Below are 18,816 nucleotides of genomic sequence, written 5' to 3' on the forward strand. Positions count from 1 at the left end.
GATTTAATATTGACCAACTCATGCATTGCAACTAAGAAACTCAAACTGTGCATGATATAGAGCTTAAAATCCTCATACAATTATTGTTGGAGAAAATAAACATTTCATATATATCATGTGCCTTGTAGTTTGTTTTTTGTAGTTTTTCAAGATCCAGTAGCACTTTAATTACAGGTATTACTCCGTGTGTCCCCCAGATGGCGCTGGACTTTAATGCATGAACTCGGCTATACAGGAAGTACAGCGTCACAGACATGTTTGCTAGTTAGCTGGTTAGCATGCTAGGCAGCGTTTCTTGCTGACTAATTAAGAAAATAGCAGTTACTCCCTCTAACAGGACTTAGCGGCATAATTTATAAGTTAATGGTTTTCCGGGGACACAGTCTGTCGATATCAATGCAATGTCAGACAGAAAGCGAGCCAGAGAGAGGGAGGACAGTAGAGAACACAAAAGACACAAGGATTCTAAACAGGATTTGGAGAAACTCAAGACACAAGCGAAAAAACTCAGTCAAGAAGTCCAAAAGCTGAAGCACGTCGAGACGTTGTGAGTACACGTATTGACCTTTCCTGTTCGTGGTTTGTAAACTTGTGTATGAATTATAAATGCGACTTACTAACCCCTCGCTAACGTTTCCCTAATAATTAAATGTATTGCTAATTGATCAAACGTGACAGTTGACTCGGGTTAACTTTTTTGTAGATAGCAGTTACGTTTAAAATTCTCAAATCTGCCGCAAAGCGTAGCGTTAGCTTAATATTTCTCTCATCTCTCCTTCATGCAGCTATGAGAAACCCCCTCCAGGACTCATAAAGGTATATAAAAAAAATGACAGCGAATTAACTTGAAATAAACAAAAAAGATGTTTTGTGAACGCACAGTACTTCATTACATTATCACATATAGGAGAGTAGTGACAGGGAACTGTTGTTATTTCAGGAGCATGAGGAAAAACCGGAGGACTGTATTCCTGCTGCACCAGGAAATGAAGATGCCCGGGACTTCCTGGCACACGCGCCCACCAAGGGTCTGTGGATGCCTCTGGGGCGGGAGGTGAAGGTGATGCAGTGTGAGTACAAGCACACCAACAACATCCCCCTGCGTTTGCATTGAGGAAAAATCCCCATTACTTGTTAACTGAAAGCACCTGATACGTTTCAGAAGCATTCACTAACACAAGAGTTTATTTCTGCAGGGTTGCAACATGGTAGCGTGATTTTGTTTTCTTGTGCCAACCCTTTCCTCAGTTCAGAGAGATTCACGTGTGTCCCAAGAGACAGAGAGAGGCGTCCTTATTCAGTCACTATAGACATGGTTGGATTTGCAAAGATTAGGTCCTTATACCTAAACTGGATTCTCCACAAATCACACATTCAGGAATGAAGCTAGACTTCAAACACACACCTCTGTGAAACAGTAGAAAATCCAGTGTCCTTTGCTACATCTTGACATTTAATAAGGCAGAAGCCAGGGGGCATAAGAGACAGCGATATCAGGATAGCCAAATCAGGATCATCATTTTAAGTCTCTTAAGACTCACTTTTATGCACTGGCTTTTATGTAAAGGTTTCATTTTAATTTGTCTTTTATCCTTTTTCTTTTTATCCTTTTTTAAAATCTTGTAATTCATTTGGACCCTTGTGTTATTACTTCTTATTCCTTTTACTCAATTTTTCCTTCTTTTTTTTTTAGCTTTTTTATGTAAAGCATTTTCTAAACTTTTGTTAGATAAGCATTATACAAATAAAGTTTATTATTTGTATTATTATTATTAGTAATAGTAGTGGTAGTACTAACAGTACAAGACTGGAACTGTAGGTGGGAGTCAAACCTCCACTAATGAGTGGGCAGCGTTCTTCACAGGTAATAAATGTAACAACCAGCAGTTTATATCACAATTGACACAGTATCCATTGTGTTGATGCACATGAAAGGTTAGCGATTAATACTGGTGTTGTGGAGATTAACCTCTGTCCTTTTGGCCAAACAAAGACAGGCTTTATTTTCAGTCCCCATTAATTCCTTCGTCCCACTCATTTTCATGCTAAGTGAACAGCCAGGGACTTGGGAAGTCATACATACTCAGGGCCAGTTCACAAGTTGCCAATTGTTTTTGCGGAATCTGAGAATGATTCGCTCCGCTTAATCCTTTGAGAAAATGTTTGAATATGTTGTCCTGCTCCAAGTAATGGAGAGACTTCACAGTGAATACGATAGGCATGAAACAACTGAGTCAACATTTTGGTAGATGGCTGCTTCTGGAGGCTAAACAGACAATTAAAGATATTTGTTTGTTTCACTTTGCAAAAGATGTCAAGTGTGTACTGTGTGGCAGCTACACTGCCGCTTAATATCTAGCACTGCCACTGTGAAATTTTAAAGAAGAGTTTTATAGAACCGACCATGAATCACAAGTGATGGTGATTTATATAGTTGAGATGGTCTTTCTTTTTTAATGAGGCGTACAGATTGCCAAGCACCACTACATGAGCAGGCTTTTCTAAGTCTTTGGCTCCTGATTGCTGCCATGGGCATTTCTAAATCACACAAACGAAAACAAAACAAAAGATTTGTTCTTTCCAATAAATGAATGTGTATTTGTGTGTGCCTACATTTGCATTTGTCACTGTATGCTTTGTATTTTGAATTGGGGGGGGGGGGGGGTTTAAAAAAAAACCTGCAGTAAAAAAAAAAATCCTAGAAACACTGCATACCAGCAAATGTGGTAAAACAAAATGTTACCATTTCCAAGCAAATGAGCGGTGTTTTTCCTGTCATGCACCTGGCAGTTCGGTGGTCCATGTCGCCCAAGTAAACACATGGCGTGTTTGTATTCGTTCCACTTGATGCAGGCTGGAGATGCAAGCGCTACGGCCACAGGACAGGAGATAAAGAGTGTCCTTTCTTCATCAAAGGCAACCAGAAACTGGAACAGTTCAGAGTGGTGAGTTCATTTGCTGCTAAAAAAAGGAGCGCACTCGTATCTATTTAGAGACAATACCATTACAATAGTTCGCAGTCAGAGAACGCAGGTTGGGCTGCGGCAGTGTGAAGGAGCTCTGACTGAGGCCACGGCTTGTGTGTGTGGGACTGAGCTGAGGTTAACGACTGGGTTAGGACAAGCTGGGTTTACACTGAGGAACATGTGGGCTGCAGACCTCCACACAGCCCGCTTCAATGTGCCTGGAATGGAACAATACCTCTCGCAGCAGCAGATCCACCGTAGACTAGCACACAGACACAGCCTCTGCAATGATTACCATAAGTGCAACTGTATCATATTTTCATACCTAGTATTGTGATATGAATGGATTTAAAAAATGCTGACGTAGCACTAAAAGGAATAGGAGCGGTTGGAATGTGTTGAGCTGGAATAATATCCTGAAGTTAATGTGCATGGAAGCAGATCTTACTGTAGGAATGCTAACTGTGTTTAGTTGATAATGACAGATTGTATTGTATTCCCGTAGGCTCATGAAGACCCAATGTACGACCTTATCCGGGAAAACAAAAGGAATGAAAAAGAAACCAGGTACATTCTGTTTTTATTCAGGCATGCAAGCTGTTTAATTATTTATGCCGTTTTGATCGTTTTCCTGAAAAAGTTTTTAAAAGTAAACTAAAACAACTAAACAGTGGATGAAAGGGCAAACATTTGTCATCACTTCACCTCCCACATTAGAGCTGATGGCTAGAGTGATTTGCAGAATTTCCAGATAGGAGATTAAACTTTCTTTCATTCAAAATTCCCCAGCGGTAGATTTGGCAGCTTTGCTCCTCAAAAAGAATGTTGTAGATTTAACTGACTGCACTCGGACAATTAGATTATACACTTGAGAACCTGCAGTTTTTGCCCGTTTTCCCTCAATGGAATGGGACAATCTCAGATGACCTGGAAGTTTTCTCATGGTGGCTGGTTCTCTGTGCTGGCTGGTAGCAAATACAGTTTGACACCAGGATGTTTGAATTTGAGGTTTGTTCAGTAAGAAGGCTGGCTGTAGGTGTGTGTGTGCGTGCGTGCATGCCATGCAGAGCAGCATCGTGCGCATACTTGAGTGTGTTTTTCTGCGTGCATTGCACAAAGGTTATTCAAAGGCCAGTTCCTTTTGAAGACTCAGTTGCGTGTCTGTACCACATTAATTTTAGCGTCTTGGAACTTTCCCTGTTGTCTTGCTCTCAAATTGCACACATTGTATCTGAAGTAGTGCTCGGGTCAAGGACCTCTCTTTTCACTGAATGTTAATTGATGAAAACACAGCCAATTATTTAAATGACTGATGGCATCCGTTTTGAATTCCCTACTTAACTGAAACTGCGATATTCATTTTGAGAGAGCATTTTAGGATAGCCAACTCTACGAGCTGAGGGGGAGACATTTTGGAAATTGAGCTGTAGCACAGTGAAGAGGTTTAGGTCATTAAGTGCATTTACAGTAAAGTCCATCCAGGGGAAAAAGAGGCTTGACTATTATATATAAGTATGCTTTTAAGAGTGGCATGACATCCCGAGTGGTCAGAGGATGGTTCTGCTCCTGTGATCAGCCCGGCTGTAATGGGGACTAGAGCACACTTGACAAGAACGATGTCAACTTTCAGCCAGAAAATTCCCATCACTGCTGAATAGTTAACAGCATTTTCTGGATGTCTTCAAAAGTCAGTCGTTTCCGCTGCGCGCCCAGCATGCCCGCCCACTTCTCTGAGCAAATCAAAGGACATGTGCTAATGGTCTCCAAATACATCTGATCTCTTTTTTTGACAAGTGTTTTATATTTAATTGAATAGCACGCCTCTTCCTCCATCGTCTTGTGGCATGGGGGTATTTTGATCTTGCCCGGTGAGCCTTGGCTTTAGTGTATTTGTCTGTGGAAAAGAAACCCACATTCCCCTGACCTAGTTGGGGAGCAGCTGGAGTCGCCTGTCGCCTCTGCTGCTGTGCCACGCGCCAGATGTTAACTATCTACCTTTACTATTGACCCGTCTCCTTCTGTGTGACAGCAGTTGGAAGGCTGGGGTCAGTGGACAGCCGAGGAGCTCTGAGTGAATAAGTAGAATTATTAGAATGTAGATTAAAAAGATGTGTGTGTACACGAATAACGATAACAGTAATGTGATATTTTATTGATAGGGAAATTCTCTTTTTACTTGCCCCCCTTCATGGAGGTCAGAGGTCAGGTTCAGCTCTGTGTTTTCCTCCCTGTACCTGACTCTAATCCCTTCCTCTTTCCCTCCCATTTCCCCCGGTCTTTCCTCCCTCCAGGATCCAGCAGCTGCAGCAGCTGCTCCAGGACACCACCTCCTCCTCCTCCTCCTCTTCCTCCTCCGACTCAGACAGCTCCTCCTCTTCCTCCTCCTCCTCCTCTGACCACCGCCGCAGCAAGAAGAGGAAAAAGAGGAAGGAGAAAAAGAAGAAAGAGAAGAAGAAGAGAAAGAGGAAGCGAAAGCACAAGTCCTCCAAAACCAGTGACTGCTCAGACTCTGATTGAACATTTGTAGCATGTAGCTCATGCTGCTGTATGTACCTGTATACTACGTGCTATGACCGTAGGATGAAACTGTGAATGAGGTAGCAGCGGTGATAGTTCTTACCCAGTGGTGAAGTGTGTTCTCCGCAATGCGCTGCAGAGTGCACTGGTAAGAATTACACTCTGGAGACTTCCCTATGCCTTCTCTCTGCGGGTTGAAACTCTAAGACCCTGTATGTATCACGCATGACTTCTCCCATCCGTTTCATTTGCTCCAGGGTCACAACTTGAGTCGACATCCTCTCCATTAGATCTTACAGCACAGGATCATATGGAATAGCTGCTTAAGCCTGTGCGTGTGTGTGTGTGTGTGTGTGTGTGTGTGTGTGCGCATATGTGTGTCAAAAGGCATTAACTGCATGGGTAACGCATCTGAAGTGATGTGAAATGAGCCCACTGGTGTAACAGATATAAAGGGTGTTCTTTTACAGGATCTTACAGGAAGATAGTATGTCAGCAAATGCAGTGTGTCATTAAGAGATTGTATTTTCCACCATACTTTTCATCCCTGCCATTTTGCTGGTATTAAATACTTTGATTGTAGACTTGGGCGAAATGTGGAGATGTGGAAAAAAATTAAGCGTTTGAGTGCAGCTAGAATTTGTTTTCCACACAACCCAGGATATTTGAATGCTTAGGACTGTATATAAATATTTGGAATGATTTGAGGTTGGAATATGCATATTTGCTTTCAAACGGCCCCAGAGACGGGGCAAGAATGTATGTGAATGTTTGCTCTTATGCTGAGAATAAAGATGCCTCTTATTCTCCAGTGTTTAGCTAGCTCTACGCTGCAAAAATAAAAATGTTTATCAGTTTGGCCTTGACTTCTTTTTCTGCAGCACACCATTTTTCAGGTTGATGATGACTTTATCTATTGGGGATGGTGCAGCACAATTCCACTCGGATCATTAAAAAGTACATGCCACGGTATCGCAGTGACCTTCATAAGAGCCGAAGAACATTTTTCTTTTGATCTTGTCCTGCTAGTAATCCAAGGGTACTCCAGAGAGTGTTTCTCAAAAACCATTTCACAGTCTATAACCCTCACAATGCAGAGTGAGCTTCTTTCTCTGTGCTGAGCTATGAGCAACAACTCATCAGACTGTGTTCTCAACCAGCAGAACAATAAAAACTGACCGGAGACCAGCAGCTTATGGCAGCTACTTCACACTGCTAGAAGTAGCACACCCACTTTTCACACTAGTGTTTAAGACTCGCCCTTTAGGCCGCATCAAAGAGACTGTGGTGCGCCCCTCCTTAATGAGCAGCGCATTTTGAAATGAAATCCCTGTGGAAATGAACTCGAAACATTCCCTCTTCCTAATGACCCTGATAGAGACAATTAAAGTAGGCCTACGGGGAACAAGCAAACCAGATTTCCATTTAGATTTGTGTCCTAGGCTTTTTGACTAGCTGCAGGGAGTGTATATGTGTGTGTGAGAGAGAGAAATAAAGATTCCATGAAAGAGTGACGGATTACGCAGCCATGAGTGCGTGTCACTTCAGGTTCCTGGTGACTGAGAGCTTCATTTAGCCTTCATTTACTCTCATCCCTCTCTCCTCTTTCCCCCTCTGCTTCCCATGGCGACTCTGTCCATCCCTTTTCTGGCGCTTTGACCAAAGACCTTAGATAAATCAGCTTCATTGAAACAGTCTGTTCCACGTAGTCTTCTCGCTCTCTCTCTGAATAGCACAATGAATCTCCCAGATGAGTTTCAGTCACAGCAGCAGCTCAGAGGGAGGCTCTGCCACGTAGAGAGAAGGTGGCCAGCGCACAGTCCTTATTGAAGCACTCTGTCTTATTGGACAAGGGAGCAGGTCAGATGAAGTGCCAGGCCAGGCTCATTCTGCAGACACTATTAGAACCCTACAGGACCAGATTAGTAAGTCTTTATCACTGAAGCATGGCATTTAACTCACAAATAATTTGCAAGAACAGATAGATGCATTAACAAGACCTCCATCTTTTTTGATTATGTGATATCTTCACCTCACCTATCAGATCCACAGAGGGGTAGAGGTGGAGACACGGGTTGTGAAACAGGACATGTTCCAATCCAAGAAAGTTACACAACCAAGTAAAAGCTGAACAATTGAAGTCTGTACTTAAAGTCTGTGTAGAAACCGATCCAAGGCTTACCTGGTAAGATGTGAGGCTAGATAGAGTGAGTCTGTATTTTATTGAATGCAGAGGTACATTCTTCTGCATCATGCAGTATTTCTGAACCATATGTGCTGTGCTGGTTTAAACCCACTCCAGTGGCTCTTTGTTGGCTCAAATAAAGGGGATTACATCCTTTGATCTTTCTGATTTAGCCTTGACATTTATAAAGGTTAAACATATAATTCAGTAAAAATGACCATTATGTAGGGCTGGGAACAGACCTGAGGCCAAATAGTATTGTTTGTTTTGGGGTTTGCCACATATGAAAACACAGTGAAGTGCTAGAAAGTTTAGACAATCACAGGAAAGTATTTGAAAGTCCATTTCATACATCCCAGATTTGTGTGATTTACAATTTATTATGCACTAACTGAATTGTCCTGATGAGGTAAACCCCACCCATCTGATGCTGCCTTCATAGGTTAAAACAAAGAATCATTTGCAACTATTATTAGACCCAGGTGTGTATTTTCAAAATGTAATCTGGTACCAGCCGAAAAACACACTCATTAACCCGCTTCATTGAAATACACAGAGTAAAATAATGTGTTTACTTTCAGTCCATTTTGGATTAAGCGTACTTGCCTTCACACTCCATGCAGTTAAATTAACAATTTAGTCCAATATAGATGTACAGACTGCAGTTTGAATGAGTACAGCCTTGTATTCTGTATGTCTTTCTGTCTCTGTCACACGGGGAGAGAGAGAGAGAGAGAGAGAGAGAGAGAGAGAGAGAAAGAGAGAGAGAGAGAGATTTCTGCTGGGTGTGTTGCTCCAGATTATGTATCAGGGAGGACAGGGCTCCTGTATTAATCCTCCTCCTGCTGCTCCTGCTGTGTGGAGATGAGGACGAGCTGCAGGAGTGTCTGCCTCACACCCACTGCGCTCTCTCGCTCTCCCTCTCTCTCTCTCTCTCTCTCCCCCTCTCTCTCTCCTGGTTTAATATCGGAAGCAGTCTGTAGTCATTGGCAAGTGGCCCCATGTGGCCCCATGCTTGAGCACAGCCTGTGCTGTAGCCATAAAATGAAACTAGTATTATTTTGTGTTGGACCACCACTGCGTTATATCCAAAATGTTCACAACATGATGAAGCCTAACAGTTGAAGGTCATAATCCAAACAGTTGTATTATGTATTGTGTAGGCCATGAAGCGATCAATAGCCATGAATTATTAAATTCATTGTTCCTGTGTGCCTTTCCCCCTCCTGTGGTGATGACAAGGTTTTGTTTCAGCCATCATGGAGAGAGGCACAGACACGCTCTCTTCTCTGTGTTTTACTTTTATTTATCTGTCAGGTTGACAGATATCATTTTATTGCCTTTAAAGTGAGTGAATTATAACTGTCAGTCAACGGTTTGGCCCTGCCGCCCTATTCATTCAACAGTCGACGTGTGTTGTGTTGGTTATGTATTATTCACTACTCGTTACTCATTTCAAAAGCCCATATTTACTTATTACACTGGGGGAAGTAATTCGTTACTCGTTGCATAACTTTTCCGTTACACCTTCAAAAAGGAGGTGCCTCGTCTCATATCTTTAAAAACGATGATAACTCGGTTACGTGATCAGGGAAATCAAATAGCATTGACGTCAAACGGTTTTGTCATCGTTTCAGTCTATAAAATTGAAGTAGAGAAAGTAAACTTTTCTAATCTAAACTAGTTTAAGTGAGACGACGACGTCTAACTACGACGAAAATGAGTCGAAAAATCATACTTCCAGATAACTCGGCTTCAGTTTGACAGGCTACCGACTTATTTTTATTGGAAACTGTGATATTGTCACTGAAATACTCGTTAATTGGTGACTTGTTCCAGGTAAAAGTAACTAAGTAACGCGTTACCAGCCCGTTCTGGTCCCCATCCTCTCTCTGGCATCGCCAAGCCAGCCAGCAGACGGCAGAAGAAAGGAGGAAGTGGAAACATCAGCACTATCTCTACGGCAGAGGAGAGGAAAGAGAGAGGGAGAGCAAACACACCACTGGGTGACACACACACATACACAGCACACACATACACACACACGCACACAAACTCCGGACATCAGCGCTTAACTGGAAGAAGTGGCCGCGCTTCGCCAGGTTTGTGAAAGCACGTTTCTTTCCTGCAGAAATGTCGGTGTTGGGCAGTTTATTCAGCCACTCTTCCTCCGTGTTTATCGCTAAATGTTCAGGATTCACGATGTGTTGGATTCGCTGCGCTTTGCTTCAGCCTGCATTTCTGTCTCCGTTACATTGTAGCCAAGATAGTGCTGTCTTTCTCTCTGTCTGTCTCTCTGTCTTCCTCTATATCTCTCCGTATATCTCGCTGTCTCTACTTTTGTGAAGTGGCTGTGCGGCTTTGGGCGCTGTTCTTTTATTGACAAGCCTGTCTGAAGCAGCGTTGTTCACTCCGCGTTCACTCGGACAGACATCCATTGAATTGCAGTGAAAAAACAAATTGCCAGTAAATACATTCTCCGTTCTCTTAGTTTTGGTTGCGAAACAAGTGCAGATTAAGCTGCAAGTTGTTGTTAGCGGCTATATCGCCAAGCCTATAGGCTGCTCCGGCTTGTTTGCTCAGTGCATGCTGTTTGCTTGATGTAAAAGTGGTGCGTTTATAGATGCCTCTATTTTCCCCAGTGCTAATTAAAGAGCTGCTTTAATGGTGTGTGGTGTAACTCAGCCCAGCATGCTGGCCACACCGTGGGCCTGCGAGAGGAGGAGAAGGAGAAAGCCAGACAGCCTCTGATGTATTTTTGAGCTCTCTTCGTCTCCTCCATAAGATGAAAAACAAAGCTATAAGGCTACATTATATTCTGGCAGCTCCAGTCAACCACTAAACGAGTTCAGTCGCCTGGAGACTGAATAGAAACAATGTTATACAGAGTGATTTAATGGACTGATGTGCAGTCCAGCACTTTGATATGAACTTACCTTCGGTCAAGGTGTTTTCTTCTCAGAGCTGCATATCAGGGGTTTCCCAAACCTTTTCATGTCAGTAACCCCCAAACAGATGCACATTGGTGGTCCAATGTGCATCTGGACCCCCATTTGAAAAGATTTTCTCCTAAGGGGCCCCATTCTGAGAAGTTTTTTGTTGTCAGATTTATCCAGAATTACATAACTTTATATACTGTAGGTGGGAAGGTAACAGTGGAGGCAGTGAAACCTACGATCAAAATGGTCATCCTTATACATTCTCTCACTGTGCTAACTTTTAGTAGTGACTTTTAGTACTCTTCCTCTTTTTGCCTGGGCCGCCCTGGAGGCCCTTCTAGGGCCCCTGTTTGTCCCTGGACCCCACTTTGGCAACTGCTGCTCCATATATTCACTGATCACTCAGTAGTCAATAATAGGTCACAACAGCATCCAGCTCTCACACACCAAGCCTCAGCCCTTCTCTTCCCCACATCAGGCTTGGTGTGGCCCAGGGGCCATGCTGTTGCCTTCTCTTAGCCCCCCGCCCCTCCAGGCAGTATCCAATAGAGTGAGAGTCCATTTACATGCTCTGTTAGCCACCAAAGACGTCCCTGTTGTGATGGAGCCGCACGAACGCCAGCATCGTCTTGTCAACTCGACAATAAACACAGGCAAACATAGCCTGGATACAAACGCATAGAGAAACATGCACACATACATAGTCACCACACACACACACACTCAGGGGCTTGACTGTGAGGGGTGTATGGGATGGCAGTTGTGCTTGTCTTTTATGGTGAGCCACTGTGTGAGAATCATTGAAGTTGAAAGTTAGAGGTTATTGTCTGGTTCTTGTTTGTTGAAGTTGCCCATTAGGATGTGGAGTTATGATTTGATGTGAAAGCTGCATTCCCTATCAGGCTAAAATGCTTGAACTGCCCATTTCTGTGTTGCTTTGTAAGGTTTTGGCTTATGTGCGCTCTCTCTGGTGAGCACAGACTTCACTATGTGACTGTGGTTGATAGTGGGTTAGAGATTGATGTTCTTAAAAAATTCTCCCAGCCTTTGGTTTTAGATGGGGGTCTGGCACAGCATTAGTAGTCAAGGAACTCTGGTTTAAATTCCTGCTCTGGAACAAACCACTAACTTCAGCATACTGTCCCATTAAACTAGTATGTGCAGTTTAGTGTGTACACAGCCTTGACCAATAGCTGGCCAGTTCAGAAGTGAAGCGTGCCAGCAGCGTTATATCGAGTTTAAAAGCCACCTGAGGGACCTAAATGTCAGAGGAATGCACACACATGGGAAAACAAGTTTTATTGGCCACAGCAAACCTCCAATTCTCGTTAGCTGCCTTGCCCAAATAAACATTTCTTCATCCCTACAGGGTCTTAAAAAGCAGCCGTAGAGATGGAGCGTTGCAACACAAGAGTAAATGAAAAGTGAGAAGGTGAAATACGGCAGCCTCGACTTGCACCATAAGTCATAAGCCGAATAAATTGATGGAACTTGAGTGCTTGGGTCTTTTGTTTTAAACACTGTAATGTAATCCGGCAGATCAGATTAGTGGAGAGAGTCGGAGCGAAAGAGATGGAGAGGCAGCGTGGAGCGAGTTCTACTTTTGGAGAGGGTGGGTGCCTCCCTCGCTTATCAAGTTGCCTCACACATGCGGCCCTGGTGTGTATATGTATGACATTGCCTACTGTTTGCCACCCTCTCACCTCCCCAAGTGCGACCCTGCCAATTTATGAGCTGTGCTGCTCTCTCCTCTTGCCTGACACCCACCCCACTCCACTCCCACCCCCAGCTCTCTCACCCTCACTCTCTTGCTGTTATCTTTCTCTCATTGACTGACTCTCTTTCCCTCCTGCAAAACACATACTATCTCACTTTTCTCTCTCCCTTCTAGCTTCTCTCCATTCCCCTCTCTTGCACTTTCTCTCGTTTGCTCACTCACACCGCTGTGCACCCCCCACTATCTCTCTCTCTCTTTCTCTCTCTCTCTCTCTCTCTCTCTGTTCTTGCTCCCTGAGGGAAGAGCTGGTATGTAAATTGTTTTCCCCTTGATGTATCCCTCCCCCTGCCTGCTATCTGTCCATCTTAATGTACTCATTTCCCCTTTTCCCCCCTAAAAGCCCTGAATTATGGCATTAAACTAATGCTGAAAACTTCTGGGCCCAAAGCTCCTCGCCAAATTCTCTGTCACAGTTTCTCTTTTTGTGCTAACAACCATTGAGCGTCCTTAAAAAAAAAAAAAAAAACACCTTACCCTTTTAATGTACTGGTATCCCCGCCTGCGGTAGGCCCCGGCACACCTGTCCTTCGGCAGCTTAAGGTTAGATTAATTTGCTGTTCCAAATGAGATTAATGTTGCCGTGCATAATTGCTCCCCGCGGTATGGAGTTAATTAAAACAGCAGGTACTGAAGGTGCGAAGGGAAGGTGCCAGACAGTCAGACAGACATAGGCGGGTGAGAAAGGGTCTCCTAGGTGCTGCCGCCGCCATCTTCTGCTCTATAGCTTGCTGCTAAGTGTTGCCTAAGGCTAAATCCACAGCAAGCACTTCTTTATCTTGTGAAGAAATCAGAAATACATAAGGAATAGTGAGGGAAAGAGTTTTATGATGATTTGTAATCTGTTGGCGGGATGTGAGGGAATACACTCATGCTTGAATTGCAGCCATTCAACCTGAACTTTTAGAACATTATATGTTTTGTTTCTTGGGCACAGAGTACATCCATTCTTGGAATATGAATCAGTTTAAGTGGAGAGCATCCGCGGGCGTGTTTTGCAGTCGAAGTCTAGACTTCCTTGTGGAGTGAGGCAGCCCTAGATGACCCAGAAACTGATATGATTCCCTGTGCGTGCTCACTCTGCCCGCTGCATTCCAGCTGTGGTGCTGCTGCAGAGCTCGGTAAATATTGAGTGAAGGGTTAGCCAGCTCTCTCGCTCTTTGTGTGTATGTGTGTGTGTGTGTGTTTGTGGTATTTAGCGTCACTTTGCCAAAAGCCTCTCATAGGGACTATGACCCAGTGGGTTAAATAGTCAGATAGGCACTTGGTCTAACCCATATGTCCCCCTTGCAGCTGTGTGAGAGGCTGGTCTTGAGCTGACAGTGAGCCAGCCGTACATTTAGGGTTGGGTGCTTTGTCAGGATTGCCCAGCTGTGAGTGGGTGTTGGGGTCTTCTGTATTGTATGCAGCTGTTGTGTCTTCTAGCTTTTTTAAAAAGTAGGATTGTGTGTGTATAACAGGGGTGTTGAAGTAGTAATGTGTGTGTTTTATGGCGCACGTGTGCACATGTGCAGCAGACTTATGTCCAGTTTCAGTGCTGTGCTGCGTTGGTCTTATTTGTCTCCGAGCCTTGCCTGCATCATTTCCACAGTAGCTGCATGCTGGTGTGTGTCAGTATGACCCAGGTGCTAAGCACAGGTTTTCTTCAGCTGTGGCCTAATTATAGCTGTTCCCTTGTGTAGCCTATGTATATTTGTGTGTGCGCGTGCGTGTGTGTGAGCATGTACGTGTGTGTCCACCTCGTGTATGCACTTGAAAAAATGTGTCTCACACACTTGTTTCCAGCCCCCTAGGTGGTGTGTAACAGCATGGGTCATCGCTTGCTCTCCACACTGCTGTTTTGATATGGATGGCTCCTGTCACGCTCCCCTGCCCTCCGTCCCTCTTTCCATCCATCCATCCATCCATTCCCTTTTTTCCCCCATCATTCTTTTCTTTCTCTCCATGAAAATATTTTCAAGCGGTCTAGCGATGCTCGATCACGCTCGCACTTGGATCATCACTAAATCCGTCCATGGTCTCAATGGCTTGGAAGGGATCAGATAAGTGAGTACGAATCCCCTCTGGCACTACGATGTGCACTTCCACTGACAGTCAGACTCGCCTGCTACTGTCTTCCATCAGTGTGAGTCAATAGATGTGCCCTACTTCTCTGCGCTGCTCTCCCCAAAGCATGCACTTGACTTTTTGGTATCCACACTAACATCGAACCATCGGTGAGAGCATGAGTTCATGGAAGTTTTTATCTGATCTCGTAACGACTTTTCCATTTGTTGCTAGATCCAATAGACAGGAATGGAGGAGGGATGGACTGCCACATTGCACACAGTGTAGTTATGATTTTTATATGACCTAGAATGTTTTTTATTGATTATTTAAGTTTGAGACACACACACACACTCACTCACTCACACACACACACACACACACACACACACACACACACACACACACACACACACACACACACACACACACACACAGAGGGAAGGACGCTGGTTGTCCAAGGGAACCAAACCTGTGACCATATTTTTTTTTTTTAAGTCCCATTGGGGCCACAATAGATTCATCTTCCCCCGATCTGACAGTTGATTTGAACTCATTGAGTGTCACCAGTACACCAGTACAGTGTGTTTTCCAGGCTGAGGGGTTGTAGAGAAGAGAGAGAGAGAAGTATAGGTCACTCCTCTTCACAGACAGCGACACACTGGCCTGTTCACTCTTCTGATGCAGAGCATTACATACACCACTACAAAGAGAAAGAAGAGGGGGAGATTAAAGGGAGATCTTTTTCCCCAGTAAAAAAAAAAAAAAAAAAAAAAAGTCTGGTTGCTCTTTTTGTAGCCTTTCATATATGTGTGTGTGTGTGTGTGAGAGAGGTATGAGTCACATGCTAAAGCCAGGGTCCAATCAGAGGTCTACCCAGTGTCCTGTCTCTCTGTCTCACAGACGCACACACACACACAATGAGGATCTTGTCAAAGCCGTCCCCTGATGAGAGTGGACAGCACATACGGATGACTGGAGGTTCAGTGAGGTGGACCGGAAATAAAACTAGCCTGTTGTGTAGCTGGATATAGCGGGGTGGGAGGGTTACATTGTTTCCAAGAAACCCACAAACTCATTTGCCCTCTCCTCTGTCTCATCCTACCCCTAATTTACTCATTTATTGTCAGTATCTCCTTCCCTGTATTTTTCCCTTCTCCCTGTCGCTTTATTGGTCTCTCTCTCTCTCTCTTTCTGTTTTAAAAGCACCAATTTCAGCAGTGATGATAGAGTTTCTCACTTTCCTTTGATTTACTTATTGGTTGGAAAATGAGACTGTAAATACTTGTTAATTTATTCCTTGCTGTGACTGGAAGGGAGGGAAGCATACGGACTCAGAATTACAGATGCCAGCAAAGTGTGTGTGTGTGTGTGTGTGTGTGTGTGTGTGTGTGTGTTCCACAATCCATGATCTTGATGATAGTGTCATTGCTTCACAGCCTTGACTATTTGCAACACACGGCTACAAAAGGGTGAATCTTGTCAAGTGATGCCTTTAAATAATATCTCCCTTTGGTACTCCCCGATCACCTATCGAGTGTAGATCCAGGATTAAGTGAATTTGCTTCATGGACCTTGAGATTATGAAGATTACTGACTCGTTTACCTATGAAAAGATCATGCCCATTGGCTGTAGCGAGCTTGTTCATGTCCAGTTAGAAGAATACTCTTTGTACTCTTTTTTTGGGCCATTTCTGTAGAAGAACTGGAAGGTAGATTGAAGAGAGAAAGAGAGGTACAATAACGCATAGCTAAATGTGTTGCATAATTAATGTATGGGTTGAGATTCAGGATTTGAACCCATTCTGTCACGACGCAGGCCTCGGCGATGTCAATGTACCGCAGCGGTGTTTTCCATTAGGCTAGTCAAGGCTATCTCCAGAGAGAGGAGATTGAAGAGGAGTGGAGGGCCTCTCATAACATGCCAAGGTCACCAGCTCGCTCGTTCTTTGGCTTGGGAAATACAAGCCTTGGATTGAAGGTGTGTTGCCTAATGTCAGGGCTGCCTCTGAGTCTCTGAATAAATCAAGACACCGAAGGACATTCAGGAAACAAGACACTTTGATATCTCTCTCTCTCGCTCTTGCTTTCGCTCTCAATCTCTCTCTCTCTTCACGTCTCCCTCGTAAAGCATTTTCTAGACGGCTCTCTCTTCCTTCTCTCTTGCTCTCTCTCCTCCACTGTGGCCAGTCTGTGTACTTTCATCCCTCATTTATTGTTTTCTCTTTTATTCTCATCCCTCTCTCGCCGTCTTTGGGCTCTGCCTCCTCTCCATCTTCTCACCCTACGTAGGGATAGAGGGATCCAGCTTTCTATCTAAACACCTCTCTGTATGTGTATATATGTTGCCCTCTCCTCTGACCCATAGCTGCCCACACACTGACCAGTGGCAGCATTGGTCAGAGCATCTGGATTGGATTGACTTGCACAAGGCTCCAGTGGTCGTCTCCCCCGCTGCTACTTTGAACTTGGTAGCAGTTGTCTGAAGTCAGTTTCAGTCAGCGCTAACCAGACAGTTAAAACAAGCTATAGACACCCTCACATGTTGACGCCTGCCTTTCATCACCTGTTAGCAACAAGAGGCAGCTGTGGATATCCGGGCGCCTTCCCTGGACCACCGACTAGTTCTAGTGCCAAATATTTTTCCTGCCTTATTAAGTCGGATCAAGAGGTTTTTTCATGTTCACATCCACATCTTCTCGAGATTTATTAAAGGAGAGTTTTTGTGGTGTGTTATTGCGCTGACATTGTCTTGGCTTGCTCTAAATTTAACCAACCCGATGGAAACGTCTCTGTGCATGACACAGTGACGCACATGGACGCCCGTGATGCCACCGTCCAGCACTGGGCTGAAATACAGTCTAATGTTGATCAATAGATGGTGACACTCATGTGGATGTGACCATTTCTGACACCCATCGAAGACACCGTTAACACCTGGTATTAAAATCCGAACTGTATCTGAATAACTTATCTGGATAAGGAAAAAAGCATGAATGAAGGTTTTTTGTGCTGTAGCCTAACCCACGGGGGGACCGGTGCTCTCACAACAGGACAGATCAGCAGATGGAAGTCTCTGGGCAGCTACCCAAAGAAGGCACCGGAGCACATGGATAGTTTTAAATTTTATTTATTCGGTGCAAGGACTAGTGTTATGAACACCACTAAGTCAAACCTTTGTGTCTATTTTGTGCCCAGAATGTTTGAAGTCATGATAAGAACTGGAGGTGTTAAATTCGTATCTGTTGTTTCCAGGGCAATTTAGCTTTGTGTGTATCAAACACATGCAGAAATGCACGTGTGTACACACACAGACACACTTCTTCCAAACCCTTATTCATCACTTTCTCTGTCTGTGTGAGGCAGGGAGCTCAATAATTACAACAACATTTGTTGACGTTGGCTCACCTCACCACCACAGACACACGCAGCAGAGAAGACTACAGTGTTGCTGGAAGACACCCATAAGAGAGGCAATTTGAGTTCTCTTCTTCATTCTCTGTGCTTATCTGTGGATTTATTTCTTGCCATGCCTGCTAGCTATGCTGTTCTGGTTCCAGATATGGGTTTATCCGACCATCTGAGAACAAACATCAAGGTGTGTTTTGTTGTGTCTCAGCCTCAGTCGTACCATTGTGCTGAGCTTGGGATTCTGTCGCCGTGTGTCGCCGCTTCTGGCCTGAGCGTAGTCCCCATCTGTAGACCACCTGCCTTACACTTTGTCACCGCAGCTGGTCCAACCTGGCCAACCATTTTTTCCATTTCCAAGTGGAGGTTATACTTCGTCAGTGTGCACAGTCCTTGTGTTACTTCCCGGGTCTGTTAAAAAACAACTATGGCTGAAGTACGGCTCGGCTCGGCTCAGCTCAGCTCAGCTCAGTTCAGTTCAGTTGGGCTCGGCATGGCTCTTGTGAGAAGAGAGGAGTATTGTAGTGGCAGACTAGCTGGGTTAAATGTTGCCTTCAGGGCTTGTTGCTGTGTCTATTCTTTTGTTGTCTGGAGGGGAAGCTTAACACTGTGTGTGTGTGTGTGTGTGTGTGTGTGTGTGTGTGTGTGTGTGTGTGTGTGTGTGTGTGTGTGTGTGTGTGTGTGTGTGTGTGTGTGTGTGTGTGTGTGTGTGTGTGTGTGTGCGTGCGTGCGTGACTCGTCTGGCTGCATTTCCCAACCCAGACAGTTCAGTGAAAGACACGGGAAATGCCAAGGGCATTTTTTACAATAAGGCAAGAGCTACTGGATTCATAACATTCTATTAAGAGGCAGTCAACTGACCAGTGTCTGTCACATGCTGATGAACTACAGAACAGAAGAGATTTCAGGTGCAGAACCTCATCGCAGTGTGCATTATATACTGTATGTTTCAAGTAGAGCGACAGGTTGGTGAGTAAGAAA

At 44.3% G+C, this 18,816-nt stretch overlaps 2 protein-coding genes across 2 annotated transcripts in view; both read left to right on the forward strand.

Moving 5' to 3' along the window:
- The first annotated feature begins 267 nt into the window (after positions 1-267).
- Positions 268-6,342, forward strand: rp9 (RP9 pre-mRNA splicing factor). The gene is made up of 6 exons (XM_071920174.2): positions 268-547; positions 786-816; positions 941-1,070; positions 2,854-2,945; positions 3,472-3,533; positions 5,258-6,342. Exons 1-6 carry the CDS (start codon positions 402-404, stop codon positions 5,481-5,483), a joined length of 687 nt encoding a protein of 228 aa, XP_071776275.2. The 5' UTR covers positions 268-401; the 3' UTR covers positions 5,484-6,342.
- A 3,297-nt stretch (positions 6,343-9,639) lies between these two features.
- Positions 9,640-18,816, forward strand: part of elmo1 (engulfment and cell motility 1 (ced-12 homolog, C. elegans)) — a 93,449-nt gene continuing 84,272 nt past the window's right edge. The window contains exon 1 of the mRNA XM_078290117.1: positions 9,640-9,770. The gene's annotated coding sequence lies outside the window, so the exon portion shown is untranslated. The remainder of the gene's footprint in view (positions 9,771-18,816) is intronic.

The sequence above is a fragment of the Centroberyx gerrardi genome, chromosome 19, assembly GCF_048128805.1.
Source record: "Centroberyx gerrardi isolate f3 chromosome 19, fCenGer3.hap1.cur.20231027, whole genome shotgun sequence".
NCBI classification, from domain to species: Eukaryota; Metazoa; Chordata; class Actinopteri; order Beryciformes; family Berycidae; genus Centroberyx; species Centroberyx gerrardi.

Excerpts from the sequence above, each read along its gene's own strand:
- rp9 (XM_071920174.2), top strand. The coding sequence starts at position 402 with ATGTCAGACAGAAAGCGAGCCAGAGAGAGGGAGGACAGTAGAGAACAC. Across the intron at positions 1,071-2,853 it reads GGAGGTGAAGGTGATGCAGT|GCTGGAGATGCAAGCGCTAC; the intron begins GTGAGTACAAGC and ends CACTTGATGCAG. Across the intron at positions 2,946-3,471 it reads AACTGGAACAGTTCAGAGTG|GCTCATGAAGACCCAATGTA; the intron begins GTGAGTTCATTT and ends GTATTCCCGTAG.